At 40.6% G+C, this 26,317-nt stretch overlaps 3 protein-coding genes and 1 non-coding gene across 4 annotated transcripts; 3 read left to right on the top strand and 1 right to left on the bottom strand.

Moving 5' to 3' along the window:
* The first annotated feature begins 57 nt into the window (after window positions 1-57).
* Window positions 58-9,710, top strand: dnaja1 (DnaJ heat shock protein family (Hsp40) member A1). Its single transcript, XM_070828008.1, has 9 exons — window positions 58-148; window positions 1,762-1,912; window positions 2,334-2,520; window positions 3,207-3,311; window positions 3,581-3,808; window positions 3,916-4,030; window positions 7,187-7,302; window positions 7,639-7,739; window positions 7,825-9,710. The coding sequence occupies exons 2-9, from the start codon at window positions 1,781-1,783 to the stop codon at window positions 8,056-8,058; spliced, it is 1,218 nt and encodes a 405-aa protein (XP_070684109.1). The 5' UTR covers window positions 58-148; window positions 1,762-1,780; the 3' UTR covers window positions 8,059-9,710.
* Window positions 9,711-11,951: 2,241 nt separating this feature from the next.
* Window positions 11,952-20,671, bottom strand: LOC139199156 (WD40 repeat-containing protein SMU1-like). Its single transcript, XM_070828182.1, has 12 exons — window positions 20,646-20,671; window positions 19,160-19,370; window positions 18,927-19,079; window positions 18,719-18,835; window positions 17,173-17,295; window positions 16,574-16,693; window positions 16,145-16,261; window positions 15,750-15,877; window positions 13,455-13,581; window positions 13,160-13,321; window positions 12,298-12,450; window positions 11,952-12,050 (listed from the first exon to the last, which is right to left on the bottom strand). The coding sequence occupies exons 1-12, from the start codon at window positions 20,669-20,671 to the stop codon at window positions 11,952-11,954; spliced, it is 1,536 nt and encodes a 511-aa protein (XP_070684283.1).
* A 1,285-nt stretch (window positions 20,672-21,956) lies between these two features.
* trnas-cga (transfer RNA serine (anticodon CGA)) lies at window positions 21,957-22,038 on the top strand. The gene has a single exon. It is a non-coding gene; the product is annotated as a tRNA-Ser (tRNA).
* Window positions 22,039-22,781: 743 nt separating this feature from the next.
* On the top strand, window positions 22,782-26,185 carry LOC139199238 (perilipin-2-like). The gene is made up of 7 exons (XM_070828280.1): window positions 22,782-22,897; window positions 23,726-23,930; window positions 24,283-24,365; window positions 24,483-24,614; window positions 24,687-24,798; window positions 24,881-25,014; window positions 25,859-26,185. The coding sequence occupies exons 1-7, from the start codon at window positions 22,823-22,825 to the stop codon at window positions 26,183-26,185; spliced, it is 1,068 nt and encodes a 355-aa protein (XP_070684381.1). The 5' UTR covers window positions 22,782-22,822.
* The last annotated feature ends 132 nt before the right edge of the window (window positions 26,186-26,317 follow it).

Genomic DNA, 26,317 nt, shown 5'->3' with positions numbered 1-26,317 from the left:
CAGCAGCTCATGCTTGTTTTTAGTGGTGAATCGCCTTGTCGCAGGATAGTGACGTCACACGAGGCGGGTTGGAAGATTCTGGAAGAGCGTCCGTGAAGTGAGGTCTGCTGTAAACTTGTGAGGATTCAAATCATTGTCTTCGTACAAGGTTGGAAAATAATGTTTTGACTGTTCATAGTGTGTGTGTCATAGTGACATGTTTAGTTTAGTTTTTTTTTAGTTCAACGTTAAACAACAGCGTAGCTAACGCGTTAGCATTAGCCAGGCTAACATTGGTAGGACTAGCTGTTAGCTAAGTAGCTAAGGCTAGCTAAAGTACGCAGGGCCTGATAGGAAAGAAACACTGAGCATCATAAGCAGTAACAGGTAGTTGATAGTATATAAACATTAATAAATCGTGTCCGCCGTAAATTAATCCGTGTTGGTTATCTAGCTCGTGGTTAATAGTCACTGATTTGGGAAGATGTTAATATGAGTAACAAAAATAAGCATGACAGTGTCAAAGTAACGCTAACTATGTTATGCTTGAACGTCTTTGTATTATATTCTGTTCCGCCTTAGATTTCATGTTGGGCTCATAGTCCAAACATAAAAATGAAATAGGAAATTACCAGTGTAATTCACTGTTTATATGTTTATATGTCAAACAAATGCAGAGTGTTACACGTTGAATGGGGCCGTTTCTTTTACTTTTAATACTCTATGCACAATTTGCTGCTAAAACTGTATATATTGTCCACCCCTTTATATCGATTTTTATTTCGATTAAGTGTCAACAAAACAACATTAGAAACACAATTCAACAGCATGACAGACTTAATGTCACAGCCTTGAAAATTCTGGAGCCAGGACACTTACCTTACTTTTTGGCTTTGAAAAAAAATAAAGAAGAATAACACAGTCGCCTAAAAAAAATAAATAATTTCCTTCGGGATTAATAAAATTGATTTTATCTTAGTATGCAGTTTTATGCCTCTCCGTGCCTGATCCCCTCCCACCAAAACAGTGAAGAGAACTGAAACTGAAAGCCAGTCACTGAATAGAAACTGTAGAAAGAGTAAAAAGCTTGAAGCTTGTATTTCTTAAATTTAATTTTTTTAATGCCTCTTTTATTTTTCAGTGGAACTTTTAGCCATGCCAGTTTTTCACTTCAGGCTTTGTTGTCAATGCCACATTTTATTTTAATTGCACAAGTCTAAAGTCACTGCTCTGGCTCCATACAACATGACTGTTGGTACATTTATGACACATTTATGTCTCTTCATAGTGTGTAGATATACCATAGGTGAGCAGTATAGAGAGGTATACTGTAAACCCCTGAACAGTGAGACGTTTAGCCTTTTAGAAATTTTCATTAAATTTGACTCTAAGCATATACTGCATTGTAGATGTACACTGAGTTGACATTTTATTAGTTACATCTGTACAGTGTCATGCAATCCACTACAACAGTTGTGCAATAAATAGTTTTGTTGTATTGGATTGCATCATGTTTAAAAAAAAAAAAAACATTCCCCACATACATGGGGGACACTGAGTATAGAGAAATATTTACACTTTCTGTAACAAGAGAAAGAACAAATCTCACCTCATTTAAGGCGAGAGAATTCCCTGTGACTAACATTTCTTCTTTTCACAATGACATGTTGCATATTCTTATTCAAATTCCATCTGGTAAAATGTCTTTGGTAGGTTTTGGAGGGTATTTAATAGTTGAAACTGTGTATTGAAATAATGATTGTGTCCTTGTACTTTTCCAAGGCCATCCGTTAAGACAAACATGGTCAAGGAAACGGGCTTCTATGACACATTGGGTGTTAAACCTAATGCCACTCCTGATGAACTGAAAAGGGCGTATCGCAAACTAGCCTTGAAATATCACCCAGACAAAAATCCTACAGAAGGAGAGAAGGTAAGTGCCTTTTATTAAACTCATAAACATGAACATGAGCAGCTGTGTTTGATTTCCCTTGCATAGAAAATGGCAAATTTTGTCATGTAATTTTCCTCCCAAGAGTTGAAAAATCTAGTGTGAAATCTGTCTGGATGTTAGATATTTACAAATGAAATAATTTTAATTGGTCAGATGAAACAAGTCTTTGCTTAATCTATTTACATTGCTCTTTGGAAGATTTGGAAGAAAATCGTCTTGTTGCATACGTAGAGGCCATATAAACATTATATTTGAAGAGCTCAAGTATCATCCAGCCTCAGTTGCATACAATATCAAAAGAGTTGAATACTTTTTAAGCAGCAATATATTGCCTGAAATATGTTTTGACTGTTTCAAAGCTGTATGTATTTTTTTGTTTCTTTCTTTCTTTTCTTTGTAGTTCAAGCAGATCTCACAGGCATATGAAGTGTTGTCAGATGCCAAGAAGAGAGAGCTATATGACCGTGGGGGTGAAAAGGCTATAAAAGAAGGAGGGAGTGGAGGTGGTGGTGGAAGCTTTGCATCGCCCATGGACATCTTTGACTTGTTTTTTGGTGGGGGTAGTCGGATGCACAGAGAGCGAAAAGGTACAGAAATATTAGACAAATAATCACTAAGCTGAGAAGATGAGTGAAGTTTGTGATGTGTCTGTTTTGATGTGTGATTGAGTTATATCAGGCAAAACTTTGTTTTTGCTGATGCATCATCTGAGCCAACTGTCTAAAAAAATTTAAAAAAATAGAAAAAATTTAAGTAATTCTTATCCAGAATGTATTTTCATGTTATGCGCTATGAAAAGGGAATTAATATTGGCCGATATGTCATTATTGGATTAACTCTCCGCAGATATTTTTTAAGGAACAAAACAAGAATTTCTAATGCTCCAATGAAACTTCTCCTCATTCCTTGTGCATTTGTACTAATGAGCGATCATGTTATAGCCAAAAAACCGAGCTGTTGAGCTGTATGACAAATGATAAGAATAACTCTAAACTGGCTGCACATCAACAGTCTTGGCTAACAAGGAATGCTATTTTAAGCCACAAATGAAGTAGTACACATAGAGATTCTCCGCATCTATAGATAGATATAGATGTTCATCTTCCATCAGTTGCCATGTGGCGTTTCTCAGTGCTTTTTCAATACTTTTTTCCTTTTGTTATTTAGGGTTGGTACCATTGTCATGATGAATTTGTACTGATGAAATCTTATCAATTGGCAACCTTATTCTAAGAAACGGTAGTAAAAATATCTATGACTTGTCTTGCTCTAGGGAAGAACATTGTTCATCAGATTTCAGTGACACTGGAAGATCTTTATAATGGAGCTACAAGAAAACTTGCCCTCCAGAAGAACACTGTTTGTGAGAGATGTGAAGGTACGGCTTTTGCTATGCAAGTTATTTCTACATGCACTTGTTAGTGTCTGTCACAGGACTTGTGAAGTAATCCAAGCAGGCCTTTCAGCACACAGATCCAAACAGGCCATGAAAAGGCTCTTTGTCCGATAACAAAACACATCAGTCTTGTAAATGTAATCCAGTCCTTCCTCACCAGGTCACCACAGTTTATATAAGAGGCCAAATCAAACACAAAAATATCCTTCATCTTTGCAAGGCATTGTGCTGATTCTGTTTTTTCTTGGCAGGTCGCGGGAGTCGAAAAGGAGCTGCACAGATGTGCATGACTTGCCATGGCACAGGCATGCAGGTCCGCATGCACCAACTGATGCCAGGTATGGTCCAGCAGGTGTCCACGGTGTGCCACAGCTGTCAGGGCCAAGGGCAGAAAATCAACCATAAAGACCGCTGCAAAGCATGTGGCGGTCGAAAGATCCTGCGTCAGAAGAAGATTTTGGAGGTCCACATCGATAAAGGTGAGAATGACGAGAGAGTTTATCTAAATGCATCTGTGATTGTTTTGAAGATCACACCAGAAAACCAAATATTGTACATGCTTGACCTGGCCACTTGACTGCCACAGGAATGAGAGATGGCCAGAAGATTGTTTTCCATGGAGAGGGAGACCAGGAGCCGGGAATTGAGCCAGGTGATATCATCATTGTATTGGACCAGCGAGAACACCCACATTTCACCAGGTAATATCAAGTGTCTTTTGTTTTTTATGTAATCTGTGCTGGGAAATGCTGTCAGGAATATTTTCCAATAAAAGGATTTTGTACAGGTGAGAGAGAGAGAGAGATATCTATATATATATATATGTGTGTGTGTGTGTGTGTGTGTGTGTGTGTGTGTGTGTGTGTGTGTGTGTATGTGTATATATATATACACATATGCATTAACCTGCAAACTAATCGCCATCCAGCAACAATCGCCGTTTTAAGCGTCAACAAGGTAGATCATGGTAGATTCAAAGATTGTTTAAAAGATGGGGGAGGGGGACACCGATTGAGCGAGGAGAGAATGAATGCGTCTGCCCATTATGCGTCTTTGCTTTGACATCGTCGTAAAATGATTTGGATCGGCCAATCAATAGTGTAGAATCTTATCTGCTATGCAACGTCCGTTTGAAGACTCCCTCTCCCTCTTGGCCTCGGCGAATGTGCCAAAACTTGAGGTAACGCTCAACTTTTATTTTCGTAGCCAACGTGCATTGTTACTCCTGTCATGCACCAAAGCTGCAATGCGACGTTGTGTTTGGCGTGCAAGAATTTGCCGTGAGTCTAGTTTGATTACCTTCAACTGAGCAAATAATGTGCCAGTAATGACACAGAAGGCCCTGCCTTACCGAACAAAGCAACATGAAAATAATTTAAAGCCACCGTCCTCATATATAATGCTAGCAACAACAAAAAAAACTCTCTCTACTCTACACTTCAGAGACAAACATTATACTTTTTACTCCACTACATTTGTCTTTAGTTACTTTGAAGATTCATATGAACGATACAATATATCATCAATAAATAAATGATGATATATCCAGGCTCTGTTTGGTCCCCAGAGGGAAATTCACAACCTACCCAACAGTATGTAGTGTTTGCTCCCCACATTGCTCCTTTTTCAGTGTTTCCAGAAAGTAGACAGGCACATGCCAAATGTACCCTCTGTTCAAAAGATATCAATTAAAGAAACGAGGGTATTCATGTTGTCAAATAGCCAAACACCAGCAGAAAATGTGCACCATCATGACAAAACGAGCGTTTTACTAAGGGACTGTAGTCACCAAAGGACCAGAAGCCACAAGAGAGCAAGTCCAGTTACCTCTACCTATGTTTCACCGTGTTGTAAATGCACAGGTTTGTGTACAAAGCTAAATAGGCTTGGCTTGAATGAAGCTAAGTAACCTACTGTAACCTAATGGTTATAAATTGTGAATTTTACATTGAAACTAAAAACAAATTGATGTGATTTGTCTCGCTTTCTGGCTTTATAAATGACAAAAATCTGGAATCTCTCAAGTTGTTAAATTGTATTTCAGCTTTTTAATCAGAAGACAATTTAACGCAGAGAGTACATACGTTTGCATCATAATAATGAAGGGGTCCAGCATTGTTGGCAGTCAGTTTATGATGTTGGCATCAGCCCTCACAATGGCCCCTGCATACAAAGTCCTCTACTTCATGTTCATGGATGGACAAGATGAGGTCCTTTTTAAAAGGAACCCCTGGAACAATTCTATGCTGATCACAGCGTGACTGAAGAGACTCAGTCATGTATACGGGTGCATTAACGAAAGTATGTGCAGGTGCTCCTAATGATGTGTCCAGTGAGTGCATACAGCGAGAGCTTTGTTTTTACAAATGTCCTCCTCCGGGAATGACAAAGCAAGGCAACGACAGAAAAAAGTCTGGCACAAAGTCACAATAAAGAGCTGCGTCACTGTGTTCACACTGGTGCCCTGGCTGTTCTCAAAGAATACGCCACAGAGTTCCAGGTATGTTATCATAAAATAAAAACCCTACTGATTTTCAACTAAAAAACTCCAACTTAGACTGATTCTCGTTGTGCTTTGATAGTTAGAAATGCAACCAATTTGCAGCCCCAGAAAGATGTTTAAAATTAACCTTTTTAAAAAGCACACCGATCTTGTGTGTGATGATAACTAATAGCTCTGTCTTCGATAAGATGTGATAGATGCCAGAAATTGCCAATATTACTTCTCCCTCAGAGTCGTGGCACCCTTGTCCACAAGTTGTACATCAAGGAGCTGGCATCACCAGCTTCCTTGCGTGCTTTGTGAAGCCAGAACACCTGCCAGCAGTCCCCCCGGACCCTGGTAGCTCTTGAACTCAACGCAGACAAACTACTGCCTGCAGGTGTACATGGGAGGAGAGGCAGACAGATTCAGGCAAGCCAAACCACTACACCCTGTGAGTGGGTGAAAAATATAAAGTAATATACTAGAGGACTATAATCCTGTTTTACAAATGTAGCTTCATTATCACAGCTAATAAAAATGAGCACACAACTGAGATGCTCCAAAGGCTTTTCTGAGAGAACCCAAAACGTCTGATGGTAACTGCCTTTTTTAACAATTACAACAACATTACATTCAGAGAGAGAGAGATGCTAATAAAGCAATTTTTACTACTACCAACAATGATGGGGCCACAACTATGCCTGTATCATCTTCTTCTGAATGTCCAACCTACCTCGTCAGTGTTCCTTCATGTCAGACGTCATCAACCCAAGAAACACCAGCAGTTTCCACCATTCCACCGTTTCCACACTGAGCGTTGTCCAAACTGTGAAACACACCTCACTGAACTGGAAATAACAATAATAATACGAGTTTAAGGTAGGGCCAGGATGGGCCAGGAAGGACAAAGCTGGCAGACAGCAAGCATCTCTGAGGGAGACAGAGCGCGGGAGTGAGTTTAACTGCCAGTGCTGCTAAAGAAAGACGAGGCATGGCTGCACAAGAAAAGCTGGCAAGAAGAAGGCATGGCGAAAAGACTAGATTAAAAACAAAGAAAAAGTGTGTTTTCTCCCTCCTCTTCCCCTGTACTTTCCATCTAGTCAGACATTGGGGTTAAATAATCAAAACTCAATAAAACGTGCGTGTTTCTCAAAACAAGATGTTGTTTTCTCCGTGTATTGTAATCTCAAAAGGCATCAATTGTGTATTAAAATCATTTACGTTTTCTTGGGGGGGGGCAATGCCCCCAGACCCCACCATCTAATTTTAGTGTTGTATCTTCACTGTGTCACTGTTTTCACTAGACTAGAGTTTGCTTGCTGCATATTAACACTTTGTTGTTTGTCCAACTTGTTCTCGCTGTTGTCACCAGGAGAGGAGAGGACCTGGTCATGTCAATGGAGTTACAGCTGGTGGAGGCTTTGTGTGGTTTCAAGAAGCCTGTTCAGACACTGGACAACAGAACTCTCCTTATCACCTCACATCCAGGTAAGCCGCATCATTAACTGCACAGCTACCGCCTTGAAATGTCAAATGTTGGCAATCCAACTTAGTTCCTCACAGTGGTCTTTTTTTGTGTTATATGATTTAGATTGAATATATGTAAGAAAACAGTGTCAAAAGAGCACCAACTTTTACAGTAAAACCTGTAGAAAAATCAACCAAAAACCAATTCTTACTAGATTCATTTGATTTTATTTGCATTGGTAAGATTGTTTCAAGTGACAAAAGGATGTAGAATGTGTTTTAAGTTTTTCATGACTAACACAAGTCTCTCTCTTTTTTTCGTTTTATTTATTTATTTATGTTTATACTAAATCCCAGGGGAACTGATCAAGCCTGGAGACACAAAGTGCGTGTTGAATGAAGGGATGCCCATGCATCGCAGACCGTTTGAGAAGGGACGCCTTATTATTCACTTCTCGGTAAGATGTTGACATTTTTTTACACAAAACATCAAGAGATTAAACTTGCACAGTGCTGAACTATTACATGGCTGTTTTTGTTTAGGTGGTGTTCCCACAGGCCAACTTCCTCCCCGACCACAAGCTGAAGGAGTTGGAGCGCTACCTGCCAGAAAAGCTGGATGCAGAGCAGCCGGACAGTATGGACGACGACCTCTACATCTACGCTGACCTGGAGGACTGTGACTTAGAGAACAGAAAAAGACGCAATCATCAGTACTACTACATGGATGAAGACGACTATGCCACCACTGGAGGTGTTCAGTGCCAGACGTCTTAAATAAAAACGGGCCCGTTATTCCAGAAGCCCATACCCTCATCTCTAAAGCAAAGCACCTTTTTGCAATTTTGTGCACTTTTTATTTAATAACTTCTCTTAAAATCATTTACTTGTTTAGGTTTTCTTTAAAGTGGAATCACAAAACTGTGTCCCAACACCCTCCTGATTTATTATGATATTTTTTTTGGACGGAGCAGAGTATCTTAACGTCCCAGGACTTAACTCGGATCTGACTGTAAAGGATTCCTTGTCATCTCTGGGGCCTTATTTTATTTTTTTCAATCACACTGTGATTAGAGAGGAGGGCTGATATTACTGAGGCTTCAGAAGAAAGAAAAAGCTTCTTTGTCTAAATACAGACTGCTTTTTATGCAGTTACACTAAAACTGACGCCAATTATAATATGAAAAATAACATTTTTTATAGTGTTACTAAATCAATTATTGTTGTGAACCACTTGTGGATGACTTGTTCGGTCTTGTGGTGTGTGCGTGCGCATGTGTGTGTAAGTGGAGACCCAATCTTGAAATGCTTGTGCAAAGGGGGATGTGCATTAAGACTTGAGTTTAAACATTTATGCTGTTTTACCCTGTCAAGGGCTATTTTCCAGACACGTCTAAACAATCTTGAAAATGTGACAAGAAGATGTGTGTTGGAGGTAATGATACAGGCATTGCAGTAAATCGGTTCAAGCCACTAAATTGTAGTTTATTCAAACTAATATCTTAATTTCGCCTCACATTTTTACTTTTGAGCTGCAGTTGGTTGTCTGTGGTGTTTTTGTTTTGGAAACCTTGTATAGAAAGTGGAGCATCTAGTGTGTATATATATACAGCAAAGTTTGATATGAGCCAAATATGTCTGCGGTTAATGGCAGGATAGGTATTTCCACAGGGGTTTTCAAGAACTTAACTCAAGCTCAGAATGCGTATTTTAATGTCACTGTATGTCCAGATTTTATGTGGTTTAGTTTTTGAGTAGCAGAAAGTTGTCCAGATCACTCGGTAAACATGGCTTCTTAAAACAGGCACCCGATGGCAAATGTTTTCTCTCTTTTAAAGAGTCAAGTGCCAAGTTGCTCCCAAGTTGTACAAGTTGTTTTATTAGATTTACGTCAGGTGTGTGATTTTAAAATCACTGGAGTATGAGGAGTTGTTTCTCTGGAATTTTCAAATATTTCAAAAGATAAACTTGATGGGTTTTTGCTCATGTTGATTCACAAGCTAATTAAGTGTCTTTTTCCCATATTTCTAATATTAATTGTAAATGCTAAATGTGTCGGTGGGAGGTTTTGGAGGGACTTAAAACGGCACACCGGATACCTCATTGAAGTGTCTGCCTGTTAGAAAGCCTTATCATAACTTAACTTGAAGCCACTTGATAATGCAGGTTTTTTTGTTTCAGTGACGAGTTTGCCTTTGGTATTGTAAAACACAAGTATGCTCTCTTGAAGGGAGATTCCTTAAATTGTTTCACAGTTCTTGACACAGATGCAAAAACGAGTACTCATAATGTCTGGGGAACTCAACTCAAAATTAAACTCAAATAAATGTTGTCTGGTTCTTAATTTGACTGTATGCCTGTTAGGACCAATGAGCTACTTGTTTATGCTAATGTTTTCTAATAAAATGTGGTGTGATTGTCTCTCGAAACTGTTGACACTGAGTGATATTTATTTTTCCAATGAGGAGATCCACTGACTGCTTATTTTACATATCAAGCTTTTGGTTTCCCCTGGTCCAAGTAACAGCAAAAGCTTGAAACTGTAACAGTGCCACCATCTTGTTGCTGCTTTGTAAACAATCTGCATTTTAAAGTTAACTAAATTGTATTTGGTACCAATATGTGGATTTACGTAAAGGTTTAGAAATATTGCTATAATTCTAAGATACTGGCCGAGAATATTTTTCTTTTTCTACTTTGCCACTTGTCATCAGAGCTGAAACAATTAGTAAATTCATTCATTAATAGAATATTTATTTAATAATCAAATAATCACCTATGTCATTTTTAAAGAAAAATGAATGCCTTTGTACACTTTCCATTTTTTCTTGTCCCAAGATAAAATATGTATATCCAAATAACGCATGCATATTTTTGTTGTTTCAAATTGATTTAATCCTTCTTTTTTTTAAATCTGGCTTTTTGGCTCTACTACAACTGAAAATATAATTTGTCATTTAGGGAATAAACATGATACCTATACTGGCACAAAAACAACTAGAAGGTTTTTAAAATTTTATTGGTAATCATTTTTGACATGACAGAGTATTATATACAATATGATGAATATACAAAATAGAGTGTAATGACTTAACATTTTGTAACGATGACATTTGGATGATAGTACAGGCAGGTGATAGATGGTACAAATAAACACTGGTTGAGGCAGTTGCTCTGTTTCTCGCAGGCATACACGTCCTACTGATGCACAGGAACACTGATTACAGCAAAGTGACAGTAATGTGACCACGTTAGATTGATTATATACACACAGGACAGAGAATGTGTCACTGGAGCTCCATTGAGGCTTATCATCAGTCATCATGCATATTTTAAGGAAAACTACAATTATTGTAGAGCCACATTTAGACAGTGTACTGAGGTAGCATGCAGGGAGCACAGAAGACAAAACAAGTCATTACATCTGCATCACGATCCTTGAATCAAAGTTACAAAAGTATTATTATAAACCAAAGCTGACAAATCATATACCTGATATTGTTTGTTTTTACGCCCAAACAAGAGGCAGATTTTATTCTAAATGTTTTCACGACAGTTCACCATCATGCACTTTCATGTCTAATAAAGACAGAAGAGATGAAAATGGGGATTCAAACTGCACTGGTGAAGCTGGATCCATGAGGAAGTGTGTGCACAGTATGGAGGACCTAGACAGTGCTGCAAAAGTTAAGAAAGCAACCAATGAATAAGAATTGAAAAATATACATATAAATAAGTGACAAATAGATTTATTAAAAAGTGAGTAATTAGGACCAAATTAAATGAAATTTATAACAATGTGTAAAAATTGTACTTGGTACTGGTGTTCAATAATTTTTCTGAATGTCAGCAAATTCAGTGAAATGACCACTAACAAGTGCTGTATGTTGATCCGAATCCAGTTACAGCTCGTTCTTCTGTGCCAAAGACCTCCATTGTAAAAACACATTATTTAGCCACAGTGTTGCACCAGGCAACATGTTTATGAACGTGGGTACTGTAGTTTATTTACAGCAAATCCCAAATTCAATGTCCTGCTGCTGTAAATAGTCACTAGAGCACTAATTGTGTATCAATCCACAGCTGAAACTAGTCCCCAACAAATTCATTATCGGTCTCTCGTTTGATTAGCATTTGCTATTAAACTGCTATACCAAGAATTTGAAAAAAATATTTCGTGGTAAGTCAGAATTAAAAACGAAGAAAATAATCTTTTCAATCAACAAGTTCCTCTGATGGCCAGTGCAAGCATTTGTTATGTGACCTTGGAAACAGCAGTTTGAGAAACATTTTTACCAGGCAGTGGTTGTTCAAGTGCTTTCAGTCATATCAAATGACCTCTTGCTCTTATATCAAGCAATTGACTGTTTTCTAAGCGTCTGTTAACACGGTCAAACATTTATTTGGAACCTCAGCATTTGCGACAGCATTTACAAGAAGTCCTTAAAATGCTCAGAAAAGCCAGAACTGGAAACGACCAGAAAAATCCATCTGCCGAAGATCATGTAATGTGACATAAAGCTACAGAGCAGCTACTTAATGGACCTTGTGGTGAGATGTATTCATTTGTTTTATAAATGCATAATTTTTATTACATAGAAATTAATGAATTGCTTTTAAACCTCGTGTAACGCTCTCTGGGTCCTCCATAACACGATGCAGGTGCCGGTTTAAGGTTTCCATAGTCTTAGGAGGCCATCCTCGCTGTATGTGGCAATCAGATTCTCATGTGGGTGGTGAGCGATGCCAATTACATCTTTCTCGTGAATCTGTGGGTGCAGAGGAATACAGATCATCACCACACATTCTCCGATTCCTATCTGCCTTACTGTTTCCTTGTTAACCCCCAGTAGGATTGCTACACAGCAGCAGTAATATAGACTGAGTGCCAAATGAGACAAAAAGATCAGATACACTGGCAGCCCAGATTTTTAAAAAGTCATACTTCACATGAGTGTGGATGAGCTGCCACCTCATTGACTTTGATAATGATTGAATATTAGCAGCAGAGCTTACGGTCAGCGTTTTCTGCAGCCTTCCTGTTGTATAGTTGAAGCAGTACAGCATGAAGTCCTCTCCCACACAGTAAATCCACTCCCCGCGGGGTGACAGGGTGCAACACACGAAATTGGCTTTTTCTTTTCTATCTGAGCTGAAGGACTTCATAGTCTGAGCAGGAAGAGGAGAAGACATTTAGCCTAAACAAAGATGTTGGGGTATCATGTGGGTATTGACTAAAACACTAATACCAACCCACAAAAAAATAAAGGCAAAATGGGGAAATTATGTGTACGTTTTTCAGGATGTGTCAGTCATTTGGTTCACCACTGAAATATTTCAACAGCTATTGGATTGATTACCATGACAGAGGATGAATCTCACACACTCTGGTCAACCCCTGATATTTTCTTTAGCTCCAACTATAAGATTGACATTTCAACAAACAAGTATTCATTGTATGGCAATCAGTACAGTTATCCATGTTCCCCTCAGCTGTACTGTAACTTTGTTTAATTTGCACAATACTTTGATTTATGGCCGTCTATTCGGAAACAATCCCATCAGCCTCAGCTGAATAGTGTGTTTAGCATGCTAACACACTTAAGTAAAATGGTGAACATGGTTAATTACACCTGCTTAACATCATGTTAGCTTTGCCAGTGTGAGCATGTTGACATGCTAAAAAGCAGCATTTAGCTAAAAAGCATCTCTGTCCCACAGAGCCTCACAGAGCTGCTAGCATGGCTGTAGCCTCTCAGTTTAGCTTTTAATCAATTCATATAAAAATGCATATAAATACAACAAATGTGGCAGACGTCTAGTGGTGAAAGTACATTCAATATTTATATGTGATATAATGATCGATTACATGTCTCACCTGACCGTTAATGCTCAGGATGACCACCGTGTTGGAGTGGTTACAAATCACAAAGTGCTCTGGATTTTTGGGTAGAGGAATCACATTGTTGACGGGGACTTCTGACGTCCGGGACAGAGATTTGAAAGTGTGGATGCATTCAAAGGTTTTTGTACTCCAAATCTAAAATTTGAAAATGAAATGAAAATAAATCCACTTAATCACAAATGTCAGTATAGTACAGCACTTTTCCAGCCACATGACAATACCGTAGAAGCACAGACGTGAATTATCATCATCAAGTTGCATCAAGTACCTTTACTGTGCCGTCAGATGAGGCACTGATGATGTGTAATCCATCTTGAGTGAAAGATGCGTCATTTACAAACGATGAATGGCCATTTAACTCCCTCAGTGTCTTGCCTGATCTCAGTTCATGGATTCTGAAAATATTGTTGAGATCATCAATATTGTTGATGAAATGCAATTGTTGAAAAATTAACAGACATAAAAGCTGTTCAAATGGACAATTAAAATAAATCAACATCTCTGACTCATCAACACATCCATGTTTATTCTACTCAAGAGTGGATTTTTCTTGAGAGCAGAGAAAAACGTGCTGCAGAGCAGCCGATGGGTTATTTTTAGCTCCTGTGGAGAGACTGGGTGCAGATTAGCTAAACCGTGACAAAACGTTTAATGCTCACTGATTCACCCGTCTCTGGGAGAATGAGAATGATTTTGCGTATGTAAACATTTCAGATTCCCAGCTCGTGGAATTGCAATGGGACGAACACGTTGCAGCTATGTGCCCGAGCACATGGTCTCTGGGATACACCCACACAGCACATGTGCTTCCACCACAGCACAGAGGCTTAGCCTACACCCCACAGGAGTCAGAAATAGATGTTCAACTTCTCAAGTATGAAGGGGCTTCACTGTGTGTGTGTGTGTGTGTGTGTGAGGAAGTGAAAGACAGACATTTTTTCCCCATCATATTCACATCCAGACGCACTCCTCATACATGCTCAGCTGCTGATGTCTGATATCTGTGTGGAATTATGGATTCACTTCACAATAGAGAAATAGAAATATATTAACTGAGGCCTAAATAAATTACAGACATTTTAAATTGGTTTGATAATACAGCTCATAATGGTCCCTTTTCTGTTCTTTTTTTTTAACTGACTGTACAGTTTGACATGATTATGAGCTTCTACCAAATATTTGATATATCCATTTACAACACACCTCAAATTTACCCACTTTATCACTGGATTTTCGTTAAAAACTCTAAAGAAATGTCTCAAGAATTAGAAATTCAACAAATATACAGTGAAATTCCATTAAATGTGTCTTATTGGCAACAGTGTGTAACTAGATGGCAATATTCAATTTTGGTTTAAAAGAAATGCTATATACAACCTTTTCATTCATGGATACAATTGGTTGAGCCTGTTTTTAAAAATTATTCAAAGTCTTCAGAGTTTTTGGGGTGTTATTCATTTTCATGAATGACTATCTGGAACTACACAACATGAAAAAACATACACTGACCTTTGAAAATGCTGCCAAAAACAGGGCGCCACGCTAAGAGCTATCTCTCTGCTGCAGAGAAGCTGCATGAAAAGCTTTGGTTCTGCACACCACAGTGCACCCTGGGGATTTTTTGGGCTTAACACCTTTCAGTTAAGTTACAGGTACGACTAATTTTGCAACAAAATATCACAACTGTAAATGCACTCTACCAAACCTTTAAGACAACCATTAAAAGTTAAGGAATAGAAATGAGCTGCCAAATCAATAAACTCAACCAAACAGATTTTGAACATGAAACTAAAAAAGGATTTGTTGTTGTTGTTTGCATCTTTTTGCCAATTCTTTTCCTCATCTACTGTTTCACTAATCCAGTGTGGGATGTAAAAAGAGTTCGACTTCCAGCTGAACTCACATTCATTGTGTGCGCCGTCGAAACTTTTGTGAATCATGTCTGAGGTCAGCGAGAGCTCTCACTTCCTCCCACAGTAAACAAGCAAAGTTTTGCCACGACAAGGCTGCAGAAATTTAAAAAGGTTCCCATCTTATGTTTTTGTTACTCTTTTGAAACTACTGGTGCTTCATTAGTGAACTTCAGTATTCACTTCCCTTTTGAAAACTAAAATTGAATTTCCTGTATCAGGTATTAATCTATTTTAATTCGCTTGTTTATTAAATTCTGTTTTATTTTTTCCATTCACAGATCTATTTGATATGAAATATTTACCTATATTGTTGTCTTCATCTACAACTTTCCTTAATCTTAGTGCCAATTCAATGTCTTGTAATGTTATCCACCTCTCCATAATAATAATGTATGTGTACACAATCCGTTTACAGTTAATCTAAAGGTTCTATGAGTTATATCATGTGAGTTATGTTACTACTGTGAATACCAGTCATTCACCAGTCATTCAGCAAATGTTCTCAACAACATTACACAGAGCCAACTCAGCTTTTACTACACAAAATACAGATGAATCAATACAGATAAATGCAGATGCTCTGGTCCATATTGGATAGTAACAGTAGTGTGTTCCCTCTGCACAGAAAGCGTGGTAATGTCATATCCCACCTGATGGTGTGGTTAAAGGAGGCACTGAGGATCTGGTTGCTGTCTTTGGAGAAGCTCAGACAGGTCACGCCTTTGTTGTGGGCATGCTCAAACCTACGCAGGCACAAGCCACTCTGAATCTTCCACACCTTCTCCAACAACACACACACACACACACACACACATTTTTGGCAGAGAGGATGTAATGAGACATTTGAATAACATTATTAAGTCAGCTAATAACACTACAACATTTTTCAATAATTTGACATTGCTGTGCTATCATTTCCAATTCCATACAGTGACAGCAAGACTTGGGGTTAACTGCGGACACAGTCATTGGTTGCTTATGCTGACAAATGTGCAAAATAATATCAACCATCAGTGTTGTAAAATAGTATTGTTAGAGATCAAACCTTTATTTTGCCATTCTGAGCTCCAGTGGCCAGTATATCTGTGTCCTGACTGAAGCACATACACAACACAGCTTCATCCATCATCATGAAGCTATCTTGGGACTGATACTTCAAATCCTAATTCATCCATGCGCACACGCACACACACACACACACACACACACACACACACACAGAATATTGAAAAACAATGATATAAACCAAATAAATTAACGAATAAGAGATATTCATATGTTCTTGCAACAATTTGATTTTAAATTTTATGTATTTAAAAAGGTAAAAATCTCTATTTGGCCAAGAGGGCAGCAATAAGAAATTGTTTGACTAATGAATACATAGAACATAAACAGACTAAGACAGCACACCACAGTATAGTATCCATTCAGACGTCTCAGTGTTTTTCAGAGTCATGATGTGAAACACACTTACTTTACTGATTTTTCCAGTGTTATAGTTCCAGACCTCAATGAACCCGTCCACTGATCCGGTGATTAAGTACTTGCCATCGGGGGAGAAACGAGCACACTCCACGTGCGACCGTCGTCCAAACTGCAGGTTAAAATGACACACAGTAACTCCTCATTAACACTCCTTTATCGTCCACACTTGGAGAAAAAAAATCACAATATTAATATCAGGCAGCCTCGGGGATGCTGCAGTCTAAAGTTGTGTAGGTTGACTTTGGCTGACTTATCACCTTGGGCAGAGAAAAGCAAGGACAAGCAATCAGGCAGCTCCATCTGGATGCATGTGAAGTGCCTTCAGGTGAGTAAAAATTAGTTTTCTGTGTGTGTGTGTGTGTGTGTGTGTGTGTGTGTGTTGCCTAAAGTATAAATAGGGTAATTTAGCAATGACTCATCAATAAAAACTAAAAACTGTTACTGTTTTCAGCTACAGTAATGCAATTTTTGCCCCACAGCTCACAAAGCTAACCTTGTTACACTGTTATATAGTGTGTAGTAAACAGCGTAGCACATGTGATGCAGAATTTGTCATTCTGTGTTGGTGGTTGGTGGTTGGTGGTCTACCTTGATGTGGCGGTACAGCTGTGTTGGAAAGCTCTCCTTCTCCGCGTGTCTCTCCTTGACAGCGACCGTGTCGATGGTCGAGTCGGGGGAGAGATGGTCCGGATCCTGCTGTAGCCTCATAGACTGCGTGGAACAAGGATGAGGAGTGGTCAACAAAACACATGAGGTAGTTGAGGCTATTCTACTCCGTCGATGTAAAGATCTCAACAATATCAAGCATACAAATTCTGCGTTGTTGCCCCACAATGCAATGCAAGATAGCAATGAAGTAACTTCTTGCAGCTTAAAAACTGTGAAAACAAACTGTTAAACTACAGCCAAAACACGATCAACATTAATAGATTATTCATAGTTTTTAGTATTGATGTTTTGCATTCAAATGTCTATCTGTTGAAATATTTCACTGGCACCTGCATTACCATCATGGGCACTGAGAACTGTCCCCTGAGGAAAATGTACCGCTCTCTCTATTTAAATGCCAAAAATATTAAAAACCACTGGGATGTATTTCTTAAGGGTGTTTTCATAAAAACTGCAAGGTCTGACACGTACAAGCTCGCTGGTAAAATATTGCTGTTTCATTGCAAGTTAAACGCAGTGTTGAAGTTATCAGTTAGCAGACCAAAAACTACACAAGAAATAATACCCGAAAGACCTACATCAAAAATAATTAGATATCAAAAACAAATATGACTGATGGAATTGGATTTGTTTCATTACCGCTTTTTCTCTTAATGTGCTGCTCCATCCAATGAAGCCACACTCACTAAAACTTTAATGTCCCTTAAAACTGGGTTTCAAATCTGACGTATTTCTCTGTAACATTAAATATTCAAGACTAAGTGGGCAAAAATCAAAGTTACTCTCCAGGAAAAACAAACAACATCCTTAGTTATTATCTATTTATTAGAGTGTATCACTCATAAACTCAGCTAATCTGTTTCATCAGGACTGTGTGGATGTGCTTTGATCAGGATTGACTGACAAATTTAATGCACATTTCAACAGAATTTCCAGAAAATGCTAATTCAACTGCATTTCTATCCACTATCATTTTTCAAATATTAGGAGCTGAGGAGAGGAAGAGGATGAAACAAGATGATGGAAATGATGGATTTCTATTTATTTCACGTATTAATGTAGAGGAACGTTACAGTCTCTTTACATAGGTCCACATAGATCTGATGTTTTTGTCACTATTTATTGTCTCTTCAGTGGAGCAGAGGCCTCGGTAGATGTTTAGGCCACGTGCTTCTTATATGTCATGATTAACAAACAACATATGTGAATTTACAGTTCTGATTAACTGCTCCAAATGTGTGATCGCGCAGGACACCATCACGAGTGGTGGGGAGCTGTTTTCAGTGGCTTGAAGAACGTCTGATAAAAGTGGGCATGCAGTGCATACATGACAGCAGTGGGAGAGAGAAAGAGAGGAGACGGGAGGGAAATAGCTTGGGGTCTTTGACTCACAGTCAAACGGTGCTACATCGATTGCCATGTAATTAGAGAGAGCATAGAGAAGGATATTGATCAGTATACTCACGCCGACTTGTTCCAGGAGCCCCATGAGTCTAGAAGGGGGCACCACACTGACCTCTCTCACCAGAGCCTCGGCTATTGCCCTGCGCCGCTTCTCCTTGCTGCTGCCTTTGGGGTACGCCTGCAGTGACGGACAAAGGATATTTAGTTATGAAGCACTTACTGATACAGTTGTTCTGAAATTTAAAAAAAAAAAATGTTTCTTGTCTCACCTCACGAGGGTCAAAGTAGGAGCATGTCAGCAGGTGCTCCAAATGCATGTACCTCTCTGGCTGCGTCTGCTTCAGCATGATCATCGGGTCCGTTTGCCTGAGGAGTGAGCGAGCTGCTCCCACCTCCCTCATCTCAATGAGCTCCATAACAACCTGTTCAAGTGATCGGCGTCCATTACATGCTGCTATTTAAAAATGCAAGCCAGGGAAAGAATAAGCTGATCTAAGCTCACCTGCTCATAAAGGTCAATAAGTGTGTTGTCGGGCAGCTTGAGGGACTCGATAGCCAGCAGGACGGAGTCCCAGTGGCCGCTCTTTATGTCTGCAACGAAGCTGTCGATGCTTTCCACTGTGTTGAGCGAGACGGTGGTTTCCTCCTGTAAGGTGTTCAGCGTTCGGTAGAGGTTGTTCTCCTTCAGGTACTGCATTATCAGGCGGATCACACTACACAGGAAAGGTTAACGTTACAAACACACGCTGCCTGTAATCGTACCTACCAAGCTTGTAGGATTTGAAGTGCAGGGTGAAGTCACGCAAATACTGGAATTGTTTCTGTGAGACATTTCTCTGCAGCACCATATCTTAATCTGTGGAGGGCAAAGTCAGTATTCATCACCTCTAATGGTTCTGAGTGATCAAGCGGGCACTTTATTTTCAGATGCTGTCACACGTGTAGCCATTTTCTGGCAAAGCTGTCAAATTAATATCATGTGTGAGGTGTTCCTGCTTCATGAGGACTTTAGTCCCACTTCAGACTCAACTCTCTGCTGCCACTCTGTCAGCATCACCCTGCGGGAAGTTTTGTGGTCTTTCCTGTGCACTTTCGAGCAGAGACACGGGTCAGTGCCACTGCCTGGTGACTGGAGTTGCATCACCCACGGATGCTCTATGCCATTTTAATGCTTCAATTTCTCCCATTTAATCTCCCACCATAACATGAGGCTAAATTTGGCAACAATGTGTGCACCATCCCCACATTTCCTCACAGGAAGGCTGAATAATTAACCACTAGAAGAAACACACCCATATCCTTGCCAGGGGTGGAGAGCCTATTAGATCAACAGGCACATGTGGATGAAGCACATCTTATGAATAGTGGCTGCAAAACAGCCTGGATCCGCCTCTCTATCAGCATAATAACAAAGAAGATCAGATTAAATGGCCCTAATCAACAATTTTTTGCATCCTCAGGCGAAATTGCCTGCATGTGCGGCATACTGACCACAATAAACCGTGTATTAATAATAAAAGAGCGTCAGCAATTGGATGGGAGGTTCCACAACCGATTAAACAAACGCCACATGGGTGCACAAAGTACGCAGACAACAAACAGCAGCGTCATGGAATAAAGAAAGACAGTTGTAAAGGCAACATTTGGGTGCGTTAGTGTAATTGACTATTTTGTTTAGGCACATGTGTCATGACCTGAGAAACAATATCAAATGCATTTTGAAAAGGAACTTTTAAAGAGACATCGCAGCAGATTTATAATATCATCAATACAGACTTTTAGCTCAATGCGTAATGTTGAGTTTCCTTGAAAGACCCACGCACTCATGTCTTATGTTGAAGAAGAACTGGTGTTTTCTGTTTGTATTGTCACACAGGTTGTCTCCTCACTACTACTCTTCTGTTATCATCACCACACTATCACTGACAACTCGATATTTAACAACAACAACAACAACAACAAAAACCCCAAAGGGAGAGCGCACTTACTCCGCGGGCTCCATCTCCACTGCCATGCTGATGTTGACTCCTGCCGCTGCTGCACCGGACTGAGCGGACTGGCGGCTCGGCGCTCGCTAGAGCCACGTGAAAGTCGTCTGCTCGGGACCACCCACTACACGTGCTTCTCTTGTGTCTCTCAATTTTGCGGCGGGCAGCAGTCCCAAACCCTGTGACTGAAAAAAGTCTTGGAGCTACACCCCCCACCCCACCCCCTCCTCCTCCCTGACGCATGCAGATACAGAGAAGAAACATTTTGTGGGCACGTCGTGTGCAGGAGACGCTCTGCGAGATGCTGCAGCCACGACAACAACAGCAGCATCAGCACCGCGGACAGTGGCTCGTGGCTCAGAGCGTGCTCGCCGTTGTGCGTGAGCCACAACATCGTGTCCTCTAACGGAAAAAATCACCTCAGTGCTCATCGCTATGCAGATACAGGGGTGGATGCGTCTGAGCCTTACGAGCGTCTGTACCTGGAGCTGCGTATTAACGCGCACACACAATGATCCCCTGCGGGCACGGTGATCACCAGCCATCACTGTCACTCCTGCGGGTACAGTGCCGTGGTGGGCTGGGAGTGTTTGCGAGACTGTATTTAACCTGAGTGCCTCTGTGTTTGTACAGGCCCCACGGCAGAAAATGAACCTGTTGGTGAGCAGGAGCCTCGTTAAAACATCACACAGGTTTCCCCTCATTAGAAAAGCTGGAGATAAGCTCGCGAAGGCCTTATTGTCATAAAACAAATCCCACGGATAATAAATCACACGGATAAAACGGAGGAATACAGGCAGCAGAAGGCAATTAAGCACCCACAGCAAGCATCATTTTAACAGAATAAACACAAATAAAGACGAAGATGTAAAACCTTCGAGATATAAAGGCGTAAATGATGGTTTGAATGGATAACAGAATCTGACATGCTCGTTATGTTGCAACACGTGACGTGGAGGTGAAGATGGATTGGTTTGATCGTTAATTCTTTGTCCCATGAAACAGCTGTCATTTGGCTTTGGGCTGGATGTGGTCAGGTGGAGTCCTGCTGCTGCTACACTGCTCCTAAAGGGAGGCTTTTTTGATCCTTGCGGTCCGCAGAGGACTCCGGCGTTAGAGTCAGCATCCATCGTGGATGATTTCTCAGCAGGTTAACCTCTGTGGTGAGCCACAGAGATCAGAGTGTTGTTTGACGGGCGGGGGGGAAACATTTGTCTCCTTCAGATCGTGGCAGTTATCGATGGGCCTGGAGATCCTCAGGTATCTGTCTCTGAAGAATTCAATTTATACGACTATGTGAGCAGGTTTCGAGCTGTGATGGCCGAGTGGTTAAGGCGTTGGACTCGAAATCCAATGGGGTTTCCCCGCGCAGGTTCAAATCCTGCTCACAGCGTTCATTCCTTCACCTTTAACCTCAACTAGGTGAGTATTTGACTACTGTTGGATGTAGTGGTTGGCAAAACTATGGTGATCTAAACTTCACACATCCAGGATGTCCGAAATTATACACCACATTACCACCTACGTAAACTTAAATCAGTGGTTTGTTCCGAAACAGCAGATTTAATGCTGACACCAGTGTGTAAATATCAAGCAGTTCATAGGCTTTATCTAACTGGTCTGTAATTACATTCCTGTCTCCTGGAGGGAATAGTGTAATTATAGCGATAATAATGTTCAGCTGATGGAACTTTCCATTTTTCAATTAATTACATTAAATTAGTGTGAGTGCCTGAGAAGTGGTTTTTCAGTCAGCTGAACACGCAAAAATGTGAATGTTGCCAACAGATAATTAAAGAACATATGCAGAATTAATTCAGGGAAGATTATGAACATTCATTGTGTATATTTTCATGATGGTGATGATGACGAAGAAGATTTTGTTGAATGAAACAAGACGAATGAAAAATAAATCAATAAAATCCCTTTTTTTAAAAAAAAAAAAGCCTACCTTGTTAAGTATCCCGAGAACAAAGAGAGAAAAAAAGCTCTCTGACTGAGATTGAATTCATCTGTTTATCATCACGTCTTCGCTGCGTTGACATCTCGCGAGATCAGCGCTGAGATCAGCACAGGTGAGCGCTGATTGACGACATGTGAGCGACAGTGACCGCTTTTAGAGGCAGCGCTGTGTTATTGTCCCAATAACTTCCTCCTCAACAAAGTTAAAGCAGCAAATGTTTGCTCGCGCTGAGGCTCATTTCTCTTCCCTCCATCGAAGTGTACGAAACATGCCGATGAACAACAACCAGGTGAGAATTCTACTATCCAGGTAGACTAAACCTCCTTATCCCAACCCTCCTAAACTACTGCAGTCATGTCTTGTTTGAATATCTTAGTTTTTAAGTTCCCAGACATCAATAAAGTTCTCCTAAGTAATCTACTCTGAGCTGAGGGCCTACACTTATTTTGGCAACTTTTTTGATTCTGAAATGACCAAAATGACTTCATTTTATTAGTTGAACATCTGCCTGATCTTTAGATGGTCAATTACAAGCACATTTCATCTGTGTCAGACTACTGTAATTCATTGTACTCAGGGTTGAGCCAAACACTGATCACAGGCCTCCAGCTGGAACAGAACCAGTCAGCCTTGTTTCAGCCTAAAGATCTAAAGATTTTACCAAACGCCTTTAAAGCACTTCATGGTTCAGCTTCCATACGCTGCTGATCTGCTGCCCCCCCCTGTGAGCCTGAGCCTCAGATCCTCCTGCAGGGCTCCGTCGGCTGGAGTCAGCGCTCTGGACTCTGTGGTGGAGGATCTGAGGATGCAGAAGCTGTGACGTCTTTTAAACCTCACCTCAAAACATGTCTTTTAAAAAGCCTTTTATAAATCCAAGCATACCATTTTATTGCCAACATCTCTCATCTGTTTTATTAGTATTTATCTTTTATGTTGGTGGTTTTATTACTGTTATTTTAATTCCCTGATTTGATTTGCCCCAGTCCTGAAAAGTTTTAACCCTTGTTCGACCATTTAAGGCACTTTGCGGCTTAGTTTTGATAAGCGATGTATTGTTTATTTCACTGTAACCTCCCCTCGGTATGAAGCTCCTTGTCTCTCTGCTGTGTTTTTGCAGAAGGTACAGAGTGCAGCTGCCAGACTGGCCAAGCTGCCCGTGGTTCGCTCAGCTTGCATCACGCTGTCAGTCTTGTACAGTGACACTAAATGCAGCCACCCCAGCCTGAGGTCTGTGTGCGAGGTGCTGGAGGGCAGTGTGACGGCTATCGGCACAGCCGCCTGTGGCCGAGTTTCACCCGTCATCCAGAAACTAGAGCCCCAAAGTGAGTCCTGTCACTTCAGGCTAAACTCAGATAACTGTGCAATTTATCATTGTTCTCATTAGGAATTGATGTTTTGATTTGGTTTTAGATGATGTCTCTAAAATGTCATTGACTTGAGAAAAACATCCAACAAAAGTTCCCAGAGACTATGGTGGCATCTCAAATCTGTTGTTTAGTCCAACTATTAAATCAAAATCCAAAGGTATTCAACTTAACATCACACAAATGTACATGCTAATGTACATAGAACCCGATCAAGGCATCAATTAATACTTGTACAGTGAGTTCATACAGCTAAAAAAATATGTTTCATGCATTAACAGAAAATGAATAATTAATACTCACCTTCCAGTTTCCATTGCAAATGAAGTTGCGTGTAACACTCTTGACTGGCTGGAGACTACGTTCCCAGCGCTTCACACACCCACAGAGCAGGTAACCTCCTCTTTTCCTCGACCAAATCTTACCGAGACACACAGATTCGCCCAGTTCTCCTCAAACAGCACCAGAAGCTACGGCACATCTCTCCTGGCTTTCTCTTCTTTCGCCCAGATTGTTGCTGCTGCCAAGACCAAGATGCATAAGATCCAGGCTGTGGTGAGCGTAGCGGCTAACGGGACCGTTGACTGTGCACAGCACACAGTCACATGGCTGATGGGCAGGTTGCACCAGGCGGACGACCAGGCGGACGACCAGGCGGACGACCAGGTGGACAACCAGGCTGACAACCAGGTGGACAACCAGGCTGACAACCAGGCTGACCTGCCGCTCGTGGAGAGAGCCCTGAGTGTGGCCAGCGTGGGACTGGACTCTGCTCTGATCATGTCGGAGGCCCTGATGGACCAAGTGCTTCCTCCAACCGAAGAAGGTGCATCCCTTTCAAAACTCGCATTCATAACGTACACCTGCTTTCGTCTGTCACTCAATGTACTTTCTTGCCGACTTCATAGAGGAAGTTCACCTGTTGGAAGGCTTTGAGGCGACCGCAGTCACCAGAGGTCACCCTGCTCAACTGGTTTCGCTCGCTGCAAAGCTGTGCAAGAGGACCCATCACATGGTGGGGTCCAAGATGCGACCTGTTCAGGTGTGCTGTGAGTACAGTTTAAAGGAAATGTTTGACATTTTGGGGAATAAGCTTGTTTGCTTTCTTGCAGAGCTGGATGAGAGGCCCGATGCCTCTTATATCTGTTGATTAAGTATGAGGCTACAGCAGGCAGCTAGTTATCTTAGCATAGAGACTGGAAACAAGAAGAAACAGATATAGCCTTTCTATCTGTTTAATCTGTACAAAAAAAAAAAGTGTAAAATCAAGTTGTGCTTTTACAGGGAGGTATGTGCCGTAGATATCTGAATTCAGGGCAAGTTCATTAGAAATTAATCGGTGTAATGTTTTTTTTTTCTACTTGAGTTTCCCCTGGTTGCCTGTTAATCTCACAGCGACCACAAGACTTCAGCTGTATTGATCTTCTCATCCGAGTCTGCAAAAAAGCAAATAAGAACATTTTCCAAAATGTTGAACTAGTCCTTTAACAAGTGGCGGAAGGATGGTTGGGTCCTGAGTGTGAGCATGCATGGTTATAGAAAACATAACCTCAAATAGTCATAAGGTTTCTGACTAGATAATGTATTTACCAGCTTTGGCACAGTTATTAGTGCATTTTCTTTGCAGTCACATTGTGTTTTTGGTTCTAATGAACTGAATTTTGTTTTTGATATTCGCAGGACATCTATTTTGTTTTTTTACAAATCTAATGTGACAGTAGCATAAGAATGTAGATCCAGCAAAGAACGCAGAAGTATTAGGATCGACTTGATTTCATACAATAGCTTCCGCGTTGAATCAAATACTTGGCAGGTCACATGTTAGGTCATAAGAGTGTCTTCGACAAGTCAAACCTTCAATAGTGCCTTTGTCCTTTATTCAACAGTTCATGGAGAATTTGTGCAGGTCGTCAGGTCAGGACCTTAAGACCAGCTGGGCGACCTTGTCCTGGAGCCTCCGGCGGCTGCCTCAGTGTCTGCAGCATCAGCTTGTGTCTGTGTTCTTTTTCATCTCCCAGATGTACTACTTATGCTGCCCTCCATCCCAACACCAGTCTGATCAAGATAGAAGTCGAGAGGCTGCCAAGACCTCAACTCACAGGGACTTGTTCCAGGCTCACCCAGAGGCTATAGCGACCTGCCGGAAGAGAAAGCCAACAAAGACACCCCTGTTTGGCAGCGGGTGTAATGTTAAAGGATTTGTTCGCCGTTGATAAACTAACTATTGATAAGCATGTTTGTGCTGAATAAGAAATGCAACTGAAAAAGGGCATAAATTAAAAGTTGAACATTCATGATTAACTCTTGTCCTTTGAGTCTGACAAGTCCACTGTGATAAGGGCACG

The sequence above is a fragment of the Pempheris klunzingeri genome, chromosome 3 (genome assembly GCF_042242105.1).
Source record: "Pempheris klunzingeri isolate RE-2024b chromosome 3, fPemKlu1.hap1, whole genome shotgun sequence".
NCBI classification, from domain to species: domain Eukaryota; kingdom Metazoa; phylum Chordata; class Actinopteri; order Acropomatiformes; family Pempheridae; genus Pempheris; species Pempheris klunzingeri.
The sequence above is the reverse complement of the archived record's forward strand: the minus strand, read 5'-3'. Positions and strand labels throughout refer to the sequence as shown.

What these genes read in the sequence shown, in the direction of transcription:
- dnaja1 (XM_070828008.1), top strand. Translation starts at nt 1,781, where the DNA reads ATGGTCAAGGAAACGGGCTTCTATGACACATTGGGTGTTAAACCTAAT. An exon ending in GATGCACAGAGAGCGAAAAG is followed by an intron (nt 2,521 to 3,206) that starts GTACAGAAATAT and finishes GTCTTGCTCTAG; the next exon opens with GGAAGAACATTGTTCATCAG. An exon ending in GAACACCCACATTTCACCAG is followed by an intron (nt 4,031 to 7,186) that starts GTAATATCAAGT and finishes TGTTGTCACCAG; the next exon opens with GAGAGGAGAGGACCTGGTCA.
- LOC139199156 (XM_070828182.1), bottom strand. Translation starts at nt 20,671, where the DNA reads ATGGCAGTGGAGATGGAGCCCGCGGA. An exon ending in CCTACTTTGACCCTCGTGAG is followed by an intron (nt 18,836 to 18,926) that starts GTGAGACAAGAA and finishes CCGTCACTGCAG; the next exon opens with GCGTACCCCAAAGGCAGCAG. An exon ending in ACACTGGAAAAATCAGTAAA is followed by an intron (nt 16,262 to 16,573) that starts GTAAGTGTGTTT and finishes TGGATGAATTAG; the next exon opens with GATTTGAAGTATCAGTCCCA.
- LOC139199238 (XM_070828280.1), top strand. Translation starts at nt 22,823, where the DNA reads ATGTTTGCTCGCGCTGAGGCTCATTTCTCTTCCCTCCATCGAAGTGTA. An exon ending in TGCACCAGGCGGACGACCAG is followed by an intron (nt 24,615 to 24,686) that starts GCGGACGACCAG and finishes GCTGACAACCAG; the next exon opens with GCTGACCTGCCGCTCGTGGA. An exon ending in GCTTCCTCCAACCGAAGAAG is followed by an intron (nt 24,799 to 24,880) that starts GTGCATCCCTTT and finishes CCGACTTCATAG; the next exon opens with AGGAAGTTCACCTGTTGGAA.